Raw genomic sequence first — 12,256 nt, forward strand, 5'->3', positions numbered from 1 at the left:
GAGTGTCAAACCACTAGACCACATAGCCGCACTGTGCAACTTCTCAAAACAGACTTTTCCTAGTAATTTGTTCATTCACTACGCAGACATGCCAACCACTACGGAAAAATCATAAAAATATGAATTTTTTGGCTTCAACAACAGAAATAAATAAGACATTTTTGATTCATTACAATGTGATAAAAAGAAAACTTTGTGCCACAAAGCATCAATTCATCAATTGAAGACATATTTAATACTGATAAATGTAAAATATTAATTTGTAAAGTTAATTATAGTAACTTCTATTTCTTCTCTCTGAAAACTACGATTTTTTAACATTTCAAGTTGGCAGGTCTGACTACGGGTTTTTAACGTCTCCAGTTGTGTAATTCCCTCTATACTTGATCTCAAAGTTTAAAGTTCAAAGTTCAAGCCATTATAGATTTTTTGCGAGTCTTGACACATACAGTTTCCATTCTAATGTAAACCAACTCATTCTTCAAAATACAGTTACGAATAAAGACATAGTTCAAAAGTTTTTTATCAGTAATTTTTAACACAAAATATTCGTTATGTAATACGTAAACTTGATAGAGAGAAACCCCTAAAACCAATCTGAATGATAGCACTCTTAAAGTGGTCTTATTTTTTTTATCTTTCGTTATCAGAAATGTCTCGTAGAGCTGCTGAGTTGCGATTTGAAAAGAAACTTGAGAAACAGAAACAAAAAGAAACAGAACGAAAACTGAAGGAAGACAAAGGTAAAGAGATGACAAGGAAATAAGTGGGAGAAAGGGGAGATAACTCTTATTATTATGACTTTTGTTTTCAATTGCAGCTAGTCTAGAAATCGTAAGGGGGATCTACCACCTTCATGTTTAATAAATCTTATAAAACAAGTGAGAACTCCGATGTTTTCAACTAAAAATTTATCAGAGAGCCAGTATAATATTGAGGAAAATAACCATAGTATCCATGCGCCATCTTGGTTTTATGTTTATATTTTAAATCCCTCAGGTTTTTTTTATTTATCAATACATTTTCATCCGATGTTGAATATTGTATCCAAATAGAACCATATTTTTTTTTATTTCAACAACAAAATTTTAAAAGAAGTTGCTTACAATTACAAGGACAAGAGATATGAACAGAACCCCCTCTTTTCATGCTAGAAAATCCTGTATATCTGAGCTTTAAAAATTGACATATATCTGATAGTTTTGTATTGTTTGTTATTGGTTTTAATGAGAGTATTATTACATATCTTTGCTATGGTTGTATTCAATTGTTATGGAATGTTGGTTTTCCATAACAGTTTGAGTTATTCTCAGATCAATAACATAAAACTTCTGATTTTAAATGATGAAAATTTATGTCTTTTTCATTTGTCCACAATTTTTACTTTTTAAAAATCTTTTTTTTATCTCTCCTTTGCAACTGGGCAATAGGGAATGAGATTAGCGGAAGAGTAGCGTCCCATGATTGGACGTCACCCATAGTCTGTGACGTCACCGGCGGAAAAGTTATTAGAGAGAGAACGCCATGTTGGTTGTGCTTCCGCGAGGACGAGAGACACATGCGCACAACCAACATGACATTCTCTCTCTAATAACTTTTCCGCCTGTGACGTCACAGACTATGGGTGACGTCCAATCAAGGGACGCTACTCTTCCGCTAATCTCATTCCCTATACAAGACATCACACGCAGACTTTGAGGTATCAATTTCAGTTTTAGACATATTGAATGATAATTGGCACCAGGGAGATTTCTGAATGTTTCATCTTTCTACGATAGGAGAGGCATTGTTATAATATGTCAGGCCTGTAAATTTGCCGGCATTTCCGGCAATTTCGCTCCGCCTGAAAAAAAAAAAAAGGGGGTTTAAGGAGTTTAATTATAATGTTTTAAGGCTCTTTTTGTCCTAAGTATACTTTTTCATTTCGTTTCACAGCCTATTGAATTGGTAAAATTCTATGAAAATATTCCGGGAAATGGGTAAAATTCTAAGAAAATATTCCGGAAAATGGGTAAAATTCTAAGAAAATATTCCGGGAAATGGGTAAAATTCTAAGAAAATATTCCGGGAAATGGGTAAAATTCTAAGAAAATATTCCGGGAAATGGGGATCTTTGCTCATGTTATATTGAAAAAGCCCTGGACCCGAACCCGATTACGTCTCGCAGATTTTCAGGCAATTTTTTCAGGGGCAGATGCAGGCACACATATGTAAAATCGTTCGTAAAGGCCCAATACCAGGTGATTAAGGACCTGATTTTGACCTAAAAATTCCCCCTTTTAGGTAAAAAAGGAGTCAAGGTATGTAACTAACTACCACACACCATGGTCGGTGAATGCAAGTCAAGATTTTGTCTTGAGACAGTTTGATTTTGTTAACTTTTTCAGCCTTATCAAAACAGAAGGAGAAAGAACAGAAACAGCAGGAGCGCATCAGGCTGCAGGAACAGCTACGCAAAGAGAAAGAACTCAGAGCTCAACAAATTATTGAGGTACGTGTCGTTCTCCTTCAGCATTCCAGAAAGAAAAAGAAAAATTGTGTGCATCCCTGACATAATCAGTCGCATGGTGAACATTTTTTGCGTTTTTTCTCTCCATTATTTGAAAGCCCAATGTCTCCTGAGCATTTTAATCTTTATTTGAAGCAAATCGGGGGATTTTTCATGAAGTTATGGTCATATGCATGGGCTAGGGTGTGAAACCTTAATTTTGAGAAAATCGCTTCCAAAGTTGACAAGAGTTGATATTAAGTAGAATAATTACCTTCATAAAAAAATAAAATAAAATATTTAGGAGTAAAATTCAACTAAAATATTTCATCAATATGTAGAAAAATGTTTGATTTAATGATTTTTTATAACTCATTTTCCATAAAAATTGACCTCTTGACTAAAATTGTCAATATTTCTGTTCAAAGCTTTTCACCGTGCGACTGATTATCTCAAGGACGCCCACAATTGGTCTAGAAGGGTTTCTTGATTTATGGCCCTATTACATGCATCGATAAACAACAGATATTTAACTCACTCAATCCTAGAGATTTTTGCTACTTTTCATAATTGGAAAATGGTATTAAAAATGAGCATGGACCTACATAGATAGTTTTTTCCAACTATCATTAACATGCAAAAACTATAAAACATTAGCTTTGATACTACCCCTATATTTTATCTTGGAAAAAACGTAATAAATAGGCATGGGGTAAAAGTAACCCAGGTAAACTACGGATATAGTCGGTGTTAGGGTTGAGTGAGTTAAAGCCTGCACAACCTGCTGTTTATAGATGGAGGATTGTCAAAATCTGCCAGTGTAATTAGACATTAAAAAAAAAAATTTGCTCATTTATCAGGAGTTTAAAGGCAGTTTTCAAAATGTCAGTCGTTGCCTGATACTTTATTTTGAAATCCAGGGATCAACGTTTTAACGCACTCGTCAGTATCTTTCTGTAGTCATGCCGTAGATTGCAGCAGTCACTGTCTTTTTCTCGAAGATGTCAGCAATTGGCAGTTTTAGTAGAGGTGACTGATGTAATATGGAATCGTCTGAAAGAGCCCATAGCATCATGTAGGGAGGCGTTTACTGTTGCAATCAACAGCACAGCCTGTGTGGAAGATGTGTTCATCGCTCTTTTCTCCATAAAGAGAGATGGGAATAAGTCGAATACTTAATCAAAACTCATTAGTGATTATTTTTTAATTTACAATCATCAATTATGTCACTTTTAACTCATTATTCAACGTACAAAACCATTGCTGTAGTAGGTACTGAAGAAAAAGGAGTTTTTGTTTTGTAAATCCCTTCCTTAACTTGATTGAGGCTAACGGGCCATGCTTAAGGAGAATTTATAACATGGATTGACAAGCTCAAAGTGGAGATACATGACACTCTGTTTATACATTTTAACAAGTTTCAACTCTTTTTGATCCAGGCCAGAAGCAGACGTCAACAAGAATTGGAGGAGATGAGACTTGCAGATACAGTCAAAAGAAATCAGGTACGATTTTTTTTTTTTCACCACAGTATGAACGAGGCACAAAGAACCTGATATTATTTTTTGTCATGGGAGCAAGTGCAACAGCTCCTTTTTGTCTTGTAATTTATGTGATAAATATGAAAATTTTCTACATTTTGATATTTCTTGCTATGGAACTCAAAAACTTGACATTATATAATTTGTGCTGATATTTTGATAAGGTTTAGTGTTATGAGATTTACATAAATCTGTATAAGTTCATGTTAATTATTATTTTCCTTATTTACTGAACTATTGTAAGACAACTTTTCCCTTAGTTCACATATCGTATGTAACACCTTTTTACACATTCTCATTTTCTTATAGGTGCAAAATAATAAGACTATAATATTTTTACATTGAATTATTTCTTATTTTTTTTCTTAATCACTCAAATTCATTTCTTCATTTATATTTTTATGAAATAAATGAATAAGGATGATTTTTTATTTTTCTTATTTATGTGATTAATTTTCTTTAGGAGAGGGAGGTGAAGCGACAACAGTTGATCATGTTGAAAGAACAGGTATGTTTTATTTCTACCTTTTGTTTGTACAAATTTAGTTTTGTAATGTTTAGAAATTTGAGGGAAGTTCGTATAACCTGAATATGACAATGATTTCTTTCAAATTTCTTCTATTCTTCTTCTTCAAGTACAAGTCTGTGCCAGACATCGGTGATCATGGTACGCCATTCATCTCTGTGATCAAATAACCTCAGAAAACTAATATTACTCTTCTCTTTCTTTGTCACCCAGCTGTTCAAACTATTCCAATATGTTTTTCTTGGTCTACCTTTACTCTTTTTACCTTCTATCTTTCCTGTGAGAACAAGATGTTCAATACATTTATGTCGATTTAGGTGCCCTAAAAATTGCATTTGTCTTTTTCTTATTGTACGAATTAATAATCTTTTAGTTTCAGCTTGCTCTAATACTTGTTCATTTCTTTTGTTAGTTTCTATATTACCACCAAGAGACAGTAGTAAAAGCTTATGTGTTGCACCACTGTTACTACCCTCTTCTTGAACATGATATTTGATGTCTGTTTTATTGTGAAATAGAACCTGCCTTCAAAGAGTTTAAGGAGTGGATTGGGTCTTTTCTAAAAATAATTTCATTACCTACATTGGGCGGTTTTAATCATTCTGTATAGTCAATAGTAAAAAAAGATATAACAAGTAAAAACAAATATTTTCAGATTTTTGGACCAAAAGTTAATTTTAAATCTCTTGAACAGAAGATATTTTTAAAAAATCGTTTTCAGGAAAGGGCAATTTATTGCAAATTTAGTTATATCTGTATTATTAAGAATAAATATACACTAGAGGATGTAATATAATATACGAAACCATGATATTTTATGTTAAGATTTTGTTTGCGTTTGACCGATTGGACTGATACATTTTCCTCCTTTTTGACAAATTGCCAATATCATCACTGGTTTCATCGAATAGATTCTGAGAAATATTTGACATAGTATCCCATACCCAGAGAAAAACGACATATTGGGAAAATAGCAGAATAGCTTTCCGTTTTTCACACTTCTCTTACTACCAATACCCTTTTCGACTGTGTTTTTCGTGCCTTTATATTATATTTTGAGAAGTTGGACTTCAATAATATTATTTTTAAGATAATCAAATGTCGTTTCCCACCAAAATCTCAAAATCAATGTTTAAAGGATTTTCCCAATAATTAGACCTAAACCGCCCCTTAACTCTCTCCTCACCAGCCATTTTCAGGATTTTCCCCAAAACTTCACACCCAACTATCACAAAAATATATATTTTATCACTCAAACACAATAGCAGTAAAGTTCTTGCCTTACATGAATTCCTTAGCAAAACATACTCTACAACACACTGTTCATTTTCTTTACATTTTATGATGTACAAGAGAAATTTGAATTAGAAAAATGTTGGTTTATCGTAACGAATGTGATGATTTTCCTATGGTTGGTATAGAGAGGTTTAAGGCATTAATATTGAATAGTGTCAATTATGTTTTACTATTATGATTTCCATAGGAAAGGGAGCGAAGAAGACAACATATCTTGTTGATCAAGGCTTTGGAACAACGCAAGAAGCAGGAAGAAAAACAGGTGAGAATGTTGTCTTGTTAAAACAAAAGATTGTGGCTATGTGGTCTAGTGCTATGACATTCGCTTTCGGATCGAAAGGTCCTGGGTTCGAGCCTCGCCCTCGGCGCATAGTGTTGAGTCCTTAGAAAAGGGTCTTTACTCACATTCTCTCACCATACCCAGGTGTAAAATGAGTACCTGGCCGTTAACCGTTAACAGCGTTGTCTTTGTCCGAAGAATTGTAATACCGCCTAATAGGCGGCATGTCCCGTCCTACATGTTAAATGTTGCTGTTGACCATGGACCCCTTGTAAAGCGCTTTGAGCACATTTAGTGGATATTGCGCTATATAAAGCTCATTTTTAAAATTAAAAAAAAAGAATAAAAAAGAAGGAAAAAAACCCCAAATAAAACAAAACAGCATGATAGAAAAAAAAATGAATTTCAAGGCAGCAAATAAAATTTCCTTTTTTCATCCCTGTCCCAAGGATGGAACTGCGATGTCACGTGACCATCTAGTTCTTGATTAAATTTATCATCTTGCTGACACTGCCACTTTTCTAGATTGGGAAGGAAGGTCACATTTGTGTATGCTGAAATAGCTTCTCACAGTTTTCTTCTTCTTCAAGTACCAAATCTGCACTAGATATCGGTGATCATGGTACGCCATTCATCTCTCTGATCAGATAACCTTAGAAAACTAATATTACTCTTCTCTTTCTTTGTCACCCAGCTGTTCAAACACAAGTGTATAACAATATTTTAAATAGAGCAGTTGAAATTATTTCATTTTCATCTCAAATATTTTAACAACAGATTTTTTTTTTTTCAAGTCTTATCTTATTTTTCTCTCTTCTTTTCTCATAGAACAAGGAGCGGATGAGAGAAGAGAAACTGAATGAAAAACTGAAATTAAGAGAAATTAGAATGGTGAGTAGTTTTGTTAAAACCTTTTTTCCCCCCTTCATTTTTGATATGGATCTTAACAAATGGAATTTATCCTGTTTTAAATGACTTCTTCCATGTTAGTTGTATTATCAGGTATCCATTAAAAAAAAAATATATGTGAAAAAATATAAAGAAGTTGGGAAGGCTGCTGAATTTGGTTATGATACAACTGAGCATGCAAGTACATAGGCTTCACATCACCTTCATCATCATCTCATTATCATCAGCATCACCATCATCCTGGCCATCGACATCACATCATTTTCGTCAGCATTGCATTACTACCATCATCGGTCATCATCATCATTGTTGTCATCATGGTCGTTATCATCATTACCATCATCATCATCATCATCATCATCTTCATCATTTTCATTGTCGTCGTTGTCATCATCGTCGTTGTTGTCATCATTACCATTATCTTTCCTATCACCTTCACAGCCATTGCCACATTCAACTATCTTCATTTCACCCTTTGATGATATCTTCGATTTTGATATTTTTCTTCTCTTTTTACGAACCAGAGCCAGCGTAAAGTAGAGTTGGAAGTCGCTCAAGAATTGAAGAAGCCGATAGAAGACATGGAGCTGAAAAACCAGAAGCCTCTGCCCGAGTTCCCCCGCATGGGAAGTCGTATGGCTGGCAGGCCCATTGCCGATTGTCTCATGGTGGTTGAATTTCTCAACAACTTTGGCTCTGCGTTAAATCTTGGTGAGGGAAAAACTCGTGTAAACTGTGGAGTCAGAGAAAATGAAAAAAAAAACGTGATCATATTATGTTCATTGTGCGGCTATGTGGTCTAGTGGTATGACACTCGCTTTCGGATCGGAAGGTCCTGGGTTTGAGCCTCGCGCTCGGCGCATAGTTGAGTCCTTGGAAAAGGCTCTTTATTCACATTCTCTCTCGGTACTCAGGTGTAAAATGAGTACCTGGCCGTTAACAGCGTTGTCTTTGTCCGAAAAATTGTAATATCACCTAACAGGCGTCATGTCACGTCCTACATGTTAAATGTTGCTGTTGACCAGGCACCCCTTGTAAAGCACTTTGAGCACATAAATATCTCAACAGAAGGTCCCACTGGCAGTAAAAAAAAAAAAATTGTAGGAATTTTCCGAAAGAAGAGTTTCAATCATTTTAGATTTTGAATATGAAATTTGAGTATTGAAGAAAAGCATTTTTATACTTGGTGAGGTTTCATTACGAGTTTTGTCATACGCATTCCATCCATTCCCCAGAAAAAAATTCAATTCCAACACTCCAGAGCTTAGAGAATGGCCTCATGGGAGATTCAGAGGAGGAAGTAGAGGAAGTGATGTCACTGGTAATGCATTTGTTGAGATTTGCTATTGATGACGTCGGCGTTCCAAACCCCAAAGAGGTAAAATTTATTTCTTTGTGTTTCTGATTATAAACATATGGTTTTGTTTTTTTTTGTTTTTTTTTTTTTGCTTTTGGAAATTGGGATACAGCTGATTTCCTCTACTTTATCTATGTGCACATTATTTCTTTCTATCTCCTCGTCTATGTCTTGTAATTAAAACATATCTGTTTCGTCTTTAGTAGAAGATGGTATGAGAAGCAAGATAGGTCTGTCTGGTTTGTGTTGTGTGTGTGTGTGTGTGTGTGTGTGTGTGTGTGTGTGTGTGTGTGTGTGTGTGTGTGTGTGTGTGTGTGTGTGTGTGTGATTGGGTGTGTAAATGAGTATGTTTCAGCCAAAGTAATTTGTAATTTAAGCGCTTAGAGTCTGGTGGAGCATAACATGGTGGAGGGCAAAAGAGGCAGAGGAAGACCACAAAGAAGATGGCAACAGGATATACAGGAATGGCTCAACAACGGCATGACAGAATGTGGCAGATGGGCACAAGACAGAGACTTCTTCCGAAGGACTGTGTGGGAGGCTACGTCCAAGTGATATGCCACAGAGAGAGAAAGAGAGAGAGAGAGTCTGGTGTCTCGGAGTTATAACCCTATATAAATTTTCAGCATTATTATTTATTATTAATTCATCAATTTTATAATTTAGAATATGAAAATATGATAGAGTATTTTTCTAAGACAATTATAAATCCCGTTGATTAACCCCTTGCAGCCATAATCCTGATATTTCGGGACATTTCGTACAATGCTACATCCCTTAAATCCGATATTTAGGGAACCAAAACTACCTGACTATAGACAATTATAGACTCTGTATCACGTCCTGTTTCAACTGAAATCGAAACTAACTTCGTTTCACGACATATTTTTGTAATTTTGTGTTTTGTGATAAATGAAGTGATCAGCTGATTTTTTTTCCCTGTTCTACTTCGTTTGGGAAACAATCTTACCATGACATACCTGCCTATTATTACGGAACGTACGTCCGTAATTGGTACGGAAGTGTAAGGACAATTACGGACTTACGGAAATAGAAGAAATATTACTGATGCAAATGGTCGCAACGTTAAATTAAAAAATGATATTTTTTTTTCATTATTTACCGCATGTTACAATAAAAAATCTCAATGCTAGGGAAAGACAATTGTGTGATGGCTTTTTGTAAGGAAAAGAACCCCAATATTATTTTATCATGCTGTCCTCTATATAACATGGTAAGTTTATTTTACACATATAAAAGGGTCTATCTATCATTATTTTTGTTTGCTTAAGTATTACTGAAATTTGACCATTAATTACTGATGAATAATGTATTTCTTACTGAATTTGAAATTTTCAAGTAGGCAGGTATGCCACGATGAATCTTACATAGATCAGCAGACCTGCCTGTCTATTGTTGTGAAAAATTAGTAGAATTAGTAGCATAGTTGAGTCCTTGGGAAAAACTCTTTACTCACATTCTCTCACCGTACTCAGGTGTAAAAATGAGTACTTTGCCGTCAATAGCGTTGGCTCTGTCTGAAAAAATTGTAATATTGCCTAACAGGTGTCATGTCTCATTCTACATGTTACGTGTTGCTGTTGGCCAGGGACCCTTTGTAAAGCGCTTTGAGCACATTTAGTGGATGTTGCTCTTTATAAAAGCTCTATTATTTTTTTTTAGTAAACAACAAAGCCGTCAACAAAAAAGTTAATTTCACTTCTAAAAGTTGTTTTTTTTTAAATTTAACATTTTTTTATGGTTTAGTTTACTCTTACTGAATTTTTTACCAATACTGATGAATTTTGTGTTGGTTACTGATTTTGAAATTTTCTAATGGGAAGGTATGAATAATATCCGTAGAATTGTGGGTAATTCAGTTCAATACGAAACCTTTTCTTGGTACTTTTTTATCTGATTTGGTCACAGTCACATTCATCTAAAATTTAGAAAAACTTTTGACAGAGCCAGGCGTAAAGAAATAAAGAAGAATTGGATTCAGTAGTCTGATGTCACGCCGCCCGGCAACGGTGGCCATCTTGGTTCTAAACAAAGAAAATCATTACTTTTTATTCTTCATGCTGGCTAGAACTTTTCATATGTCTTGTGATCAGAATGTGTAAAAGTCAAAACATGATCAAATTTATGTTTTTTTTTATCCCTCTGGATACGCTTTTATGCTCCCCGGAGAAATATTTCATATGGGCGTCCGTCATTGTTCCGATAGTTTAGAGCCAGTGTTACTAAGTTACCATGCGTCATTAGGAAGGAAGTGACGTTACGACTGTTGAAGAGTATGGGTGTGGGTTTTATATATTTGTGACCAGTCGCCTCAAAACGGTATTATGTCGGGATGGACCAGATGATAAAAAGTCAAATTAAATTCAATCTGTTCAAAACTATGCAATCTTGGATTTTTGCACTCTCAAATACGTCCACAATAAAACATACAAACTCAACCCAAATCTAATAATTTTGGTTATAAAGTCAATTTTTAGCACTTTAATCATTCCGACTTAATACCGGTTTGAGGCGATGGGTCATATTTTATTTAGAATGGTGTCAAAGTATCTTTATATTTCTAATCGTTGCAGGCGGTAACAAAGTTAAATCAGAAAATTACAGAGATGGAAATGACAGACTCTACAATGTCGGAAATTCTACGCATCTTTATCAAGGCAAGGGGAGAGAAGCAGGTAAAGTTTCAGTCACTGACTGATGAGATTCAATAATTTTTAACAGAGACAAGTTTTATCAAGAGTAATTATACTTAATTATACTTAACAGGGGTCAATGTTTTCCGTGGATCAGCGGAATTCCGTGGTTTCAGATTCCACGGATTTTTTTCCGTGGTTTCAAATTCCAAGGAACACAATCAATTTTTGTTTTTGTTTTTTAAAAATTATTATTTTTTTAACGATCCGAGTGAGAAAGTCTAACCCGCCGCCATTTTGTTTCGTTGTTTCCGAGGTTTCGTTCAAACTTCTGACATAAAACTCTTGATGGTTGCGTGTTGTAGTCAGTAAATTAAGGGTTAGGCGAAGACCCCTTCCATTGAAAAGATTGTAGATGTTCCATGCTTTTGCTGAATTTTGCTTTTCAGTTTGTTTGCTGTTGTTTTTTTGTTTCTTTAGGTTTTTTTGGGTTTTTTTTTTTGATAGACTTCAAGAATGAGGATTTTACTTTTAAAATAACGTATATGTTAAAAGAATATTTTGTGACTGAAACTTGAAACTTTTGGTGAAAATTGTTTTTGTTCCAGTTGAGTGAAGTGTTGAAAGAAAAACCGATGGAGGCCCTGAATCCGACCCACAAGGCAGCTATCCTATCATTCCTGTGTAATGAACTGTTGACGAGTAAAGTCATCACCAGGTATGGCTTTTTATTGAAGTTTTTTGTTCACTTTCCTTACCATCCGTTTTCAGTATTTTCAGTATGTCATGCATACACACCACTAAAATTGATTTTTAAAAACTCAAACTTAAAAGCACGCTAAACATAAGTTTGTTTTACAAAACAGCATTATTTTTTCATAAACTAAACAAAGATTTTTCCTCCAATATTTTGAAATAATGAACAAAATAATAATCTGAATATGCAATGTTTATTGTATCGTAACAAATGTGACGATTTAATTTTGCTGCAGTTGGTAAAGAGAGGGTTAACCTTTGCTGCCACTCGCCACAAGCTTCAATTTAATTACAAAAACAGATCAAATGAACGTTTCGGGTTTCCCCTTTATCAACAAAATAGGATGAATGAAACACCACAGATGAATGAGATGATCATTCATTTTAACTACGCCACTACCACATCATCTCATTCATCCGTGGTGTTTTATTCATCCTGTTTTGTTGAT

At 34.6% G+C, this 12,256-nt stretch overlaps 1 protein-coding gene across 7 annotated transcripts in view; it reads left to right on the forward strand.

Annotated features, from left to right (window-relative positions):
- Positions 1 to 12,256, forward strand: part of LOC144957872 (uncharacterized) — a 104,948-nt gene that overhangs the window by 60,190 nt on the left and 32,502 nt on the right. For 4 of the 7 annotated variants that reach the window (XM_078889362.1, XM_078889363.1, XM_078889361.1 and 1 more), the window contains 10 exons: positions 651 to 743; positions 2,388 to 2,491; positions 3,928 to 3,993; positions 4,493 to 4,537; positions 6,039 to 6,113; positions 6,960 to 7,022; positions 7,565 to 7,751; positions 8,276 to 8,418; positions 10,992 to 11,093; positions 11,660 to 11,769. In XM_078889362.1, coding sequence (XP_078745488.1) covers positions 651 to 743; positions 2,388 to 2,491; positions 3,928 to 3,993; positions 4,493 to 4,537; positions 6,039 to 6,113; positions 6,960 to 7,022; positions 7,565 to 7,751; positions 8,276 to 8,418; positions 10,992 to 11,093; positions 11,660 to 11,769 — 988 coding nt within the window. The remainder of the gene's footprint in view (positions 1 to 650; positions 744 to 2,387; positions 2,492 to 3,927; positions 3,994 to 4,492; positions 4,538 to 6,038; positions 6,114 to 6,959; positions 7,023 to 7,564; positions 7,752 to 8,275; positions 8,419 to 10,991; positions 11,094 to 11,659; positions 11,770 to 12,256) is intronic. The other 3 variants (XM_078889366.1, XM_078889367.1, XM_078889368.1) reach the window with 1 other exon arrangement.

The sequence above is a fragment of the Berghia stephanieae genome, chromosome 12 (assembly GCF_034508935.2).
Source record: "Berghia stephanieae isolate SIO BIC M18660-M18661 chromosome 12, UCSD_Bste_1.3, whole genome shotgun sequence".
In the NCBI taxonomy this organism is placed as follows: Eukaryota; Metazoa; Mollusca; class Gastropoda; order Nudibranchia; family Aeolidiidae; genus Berghia; species Berghia stephanieae.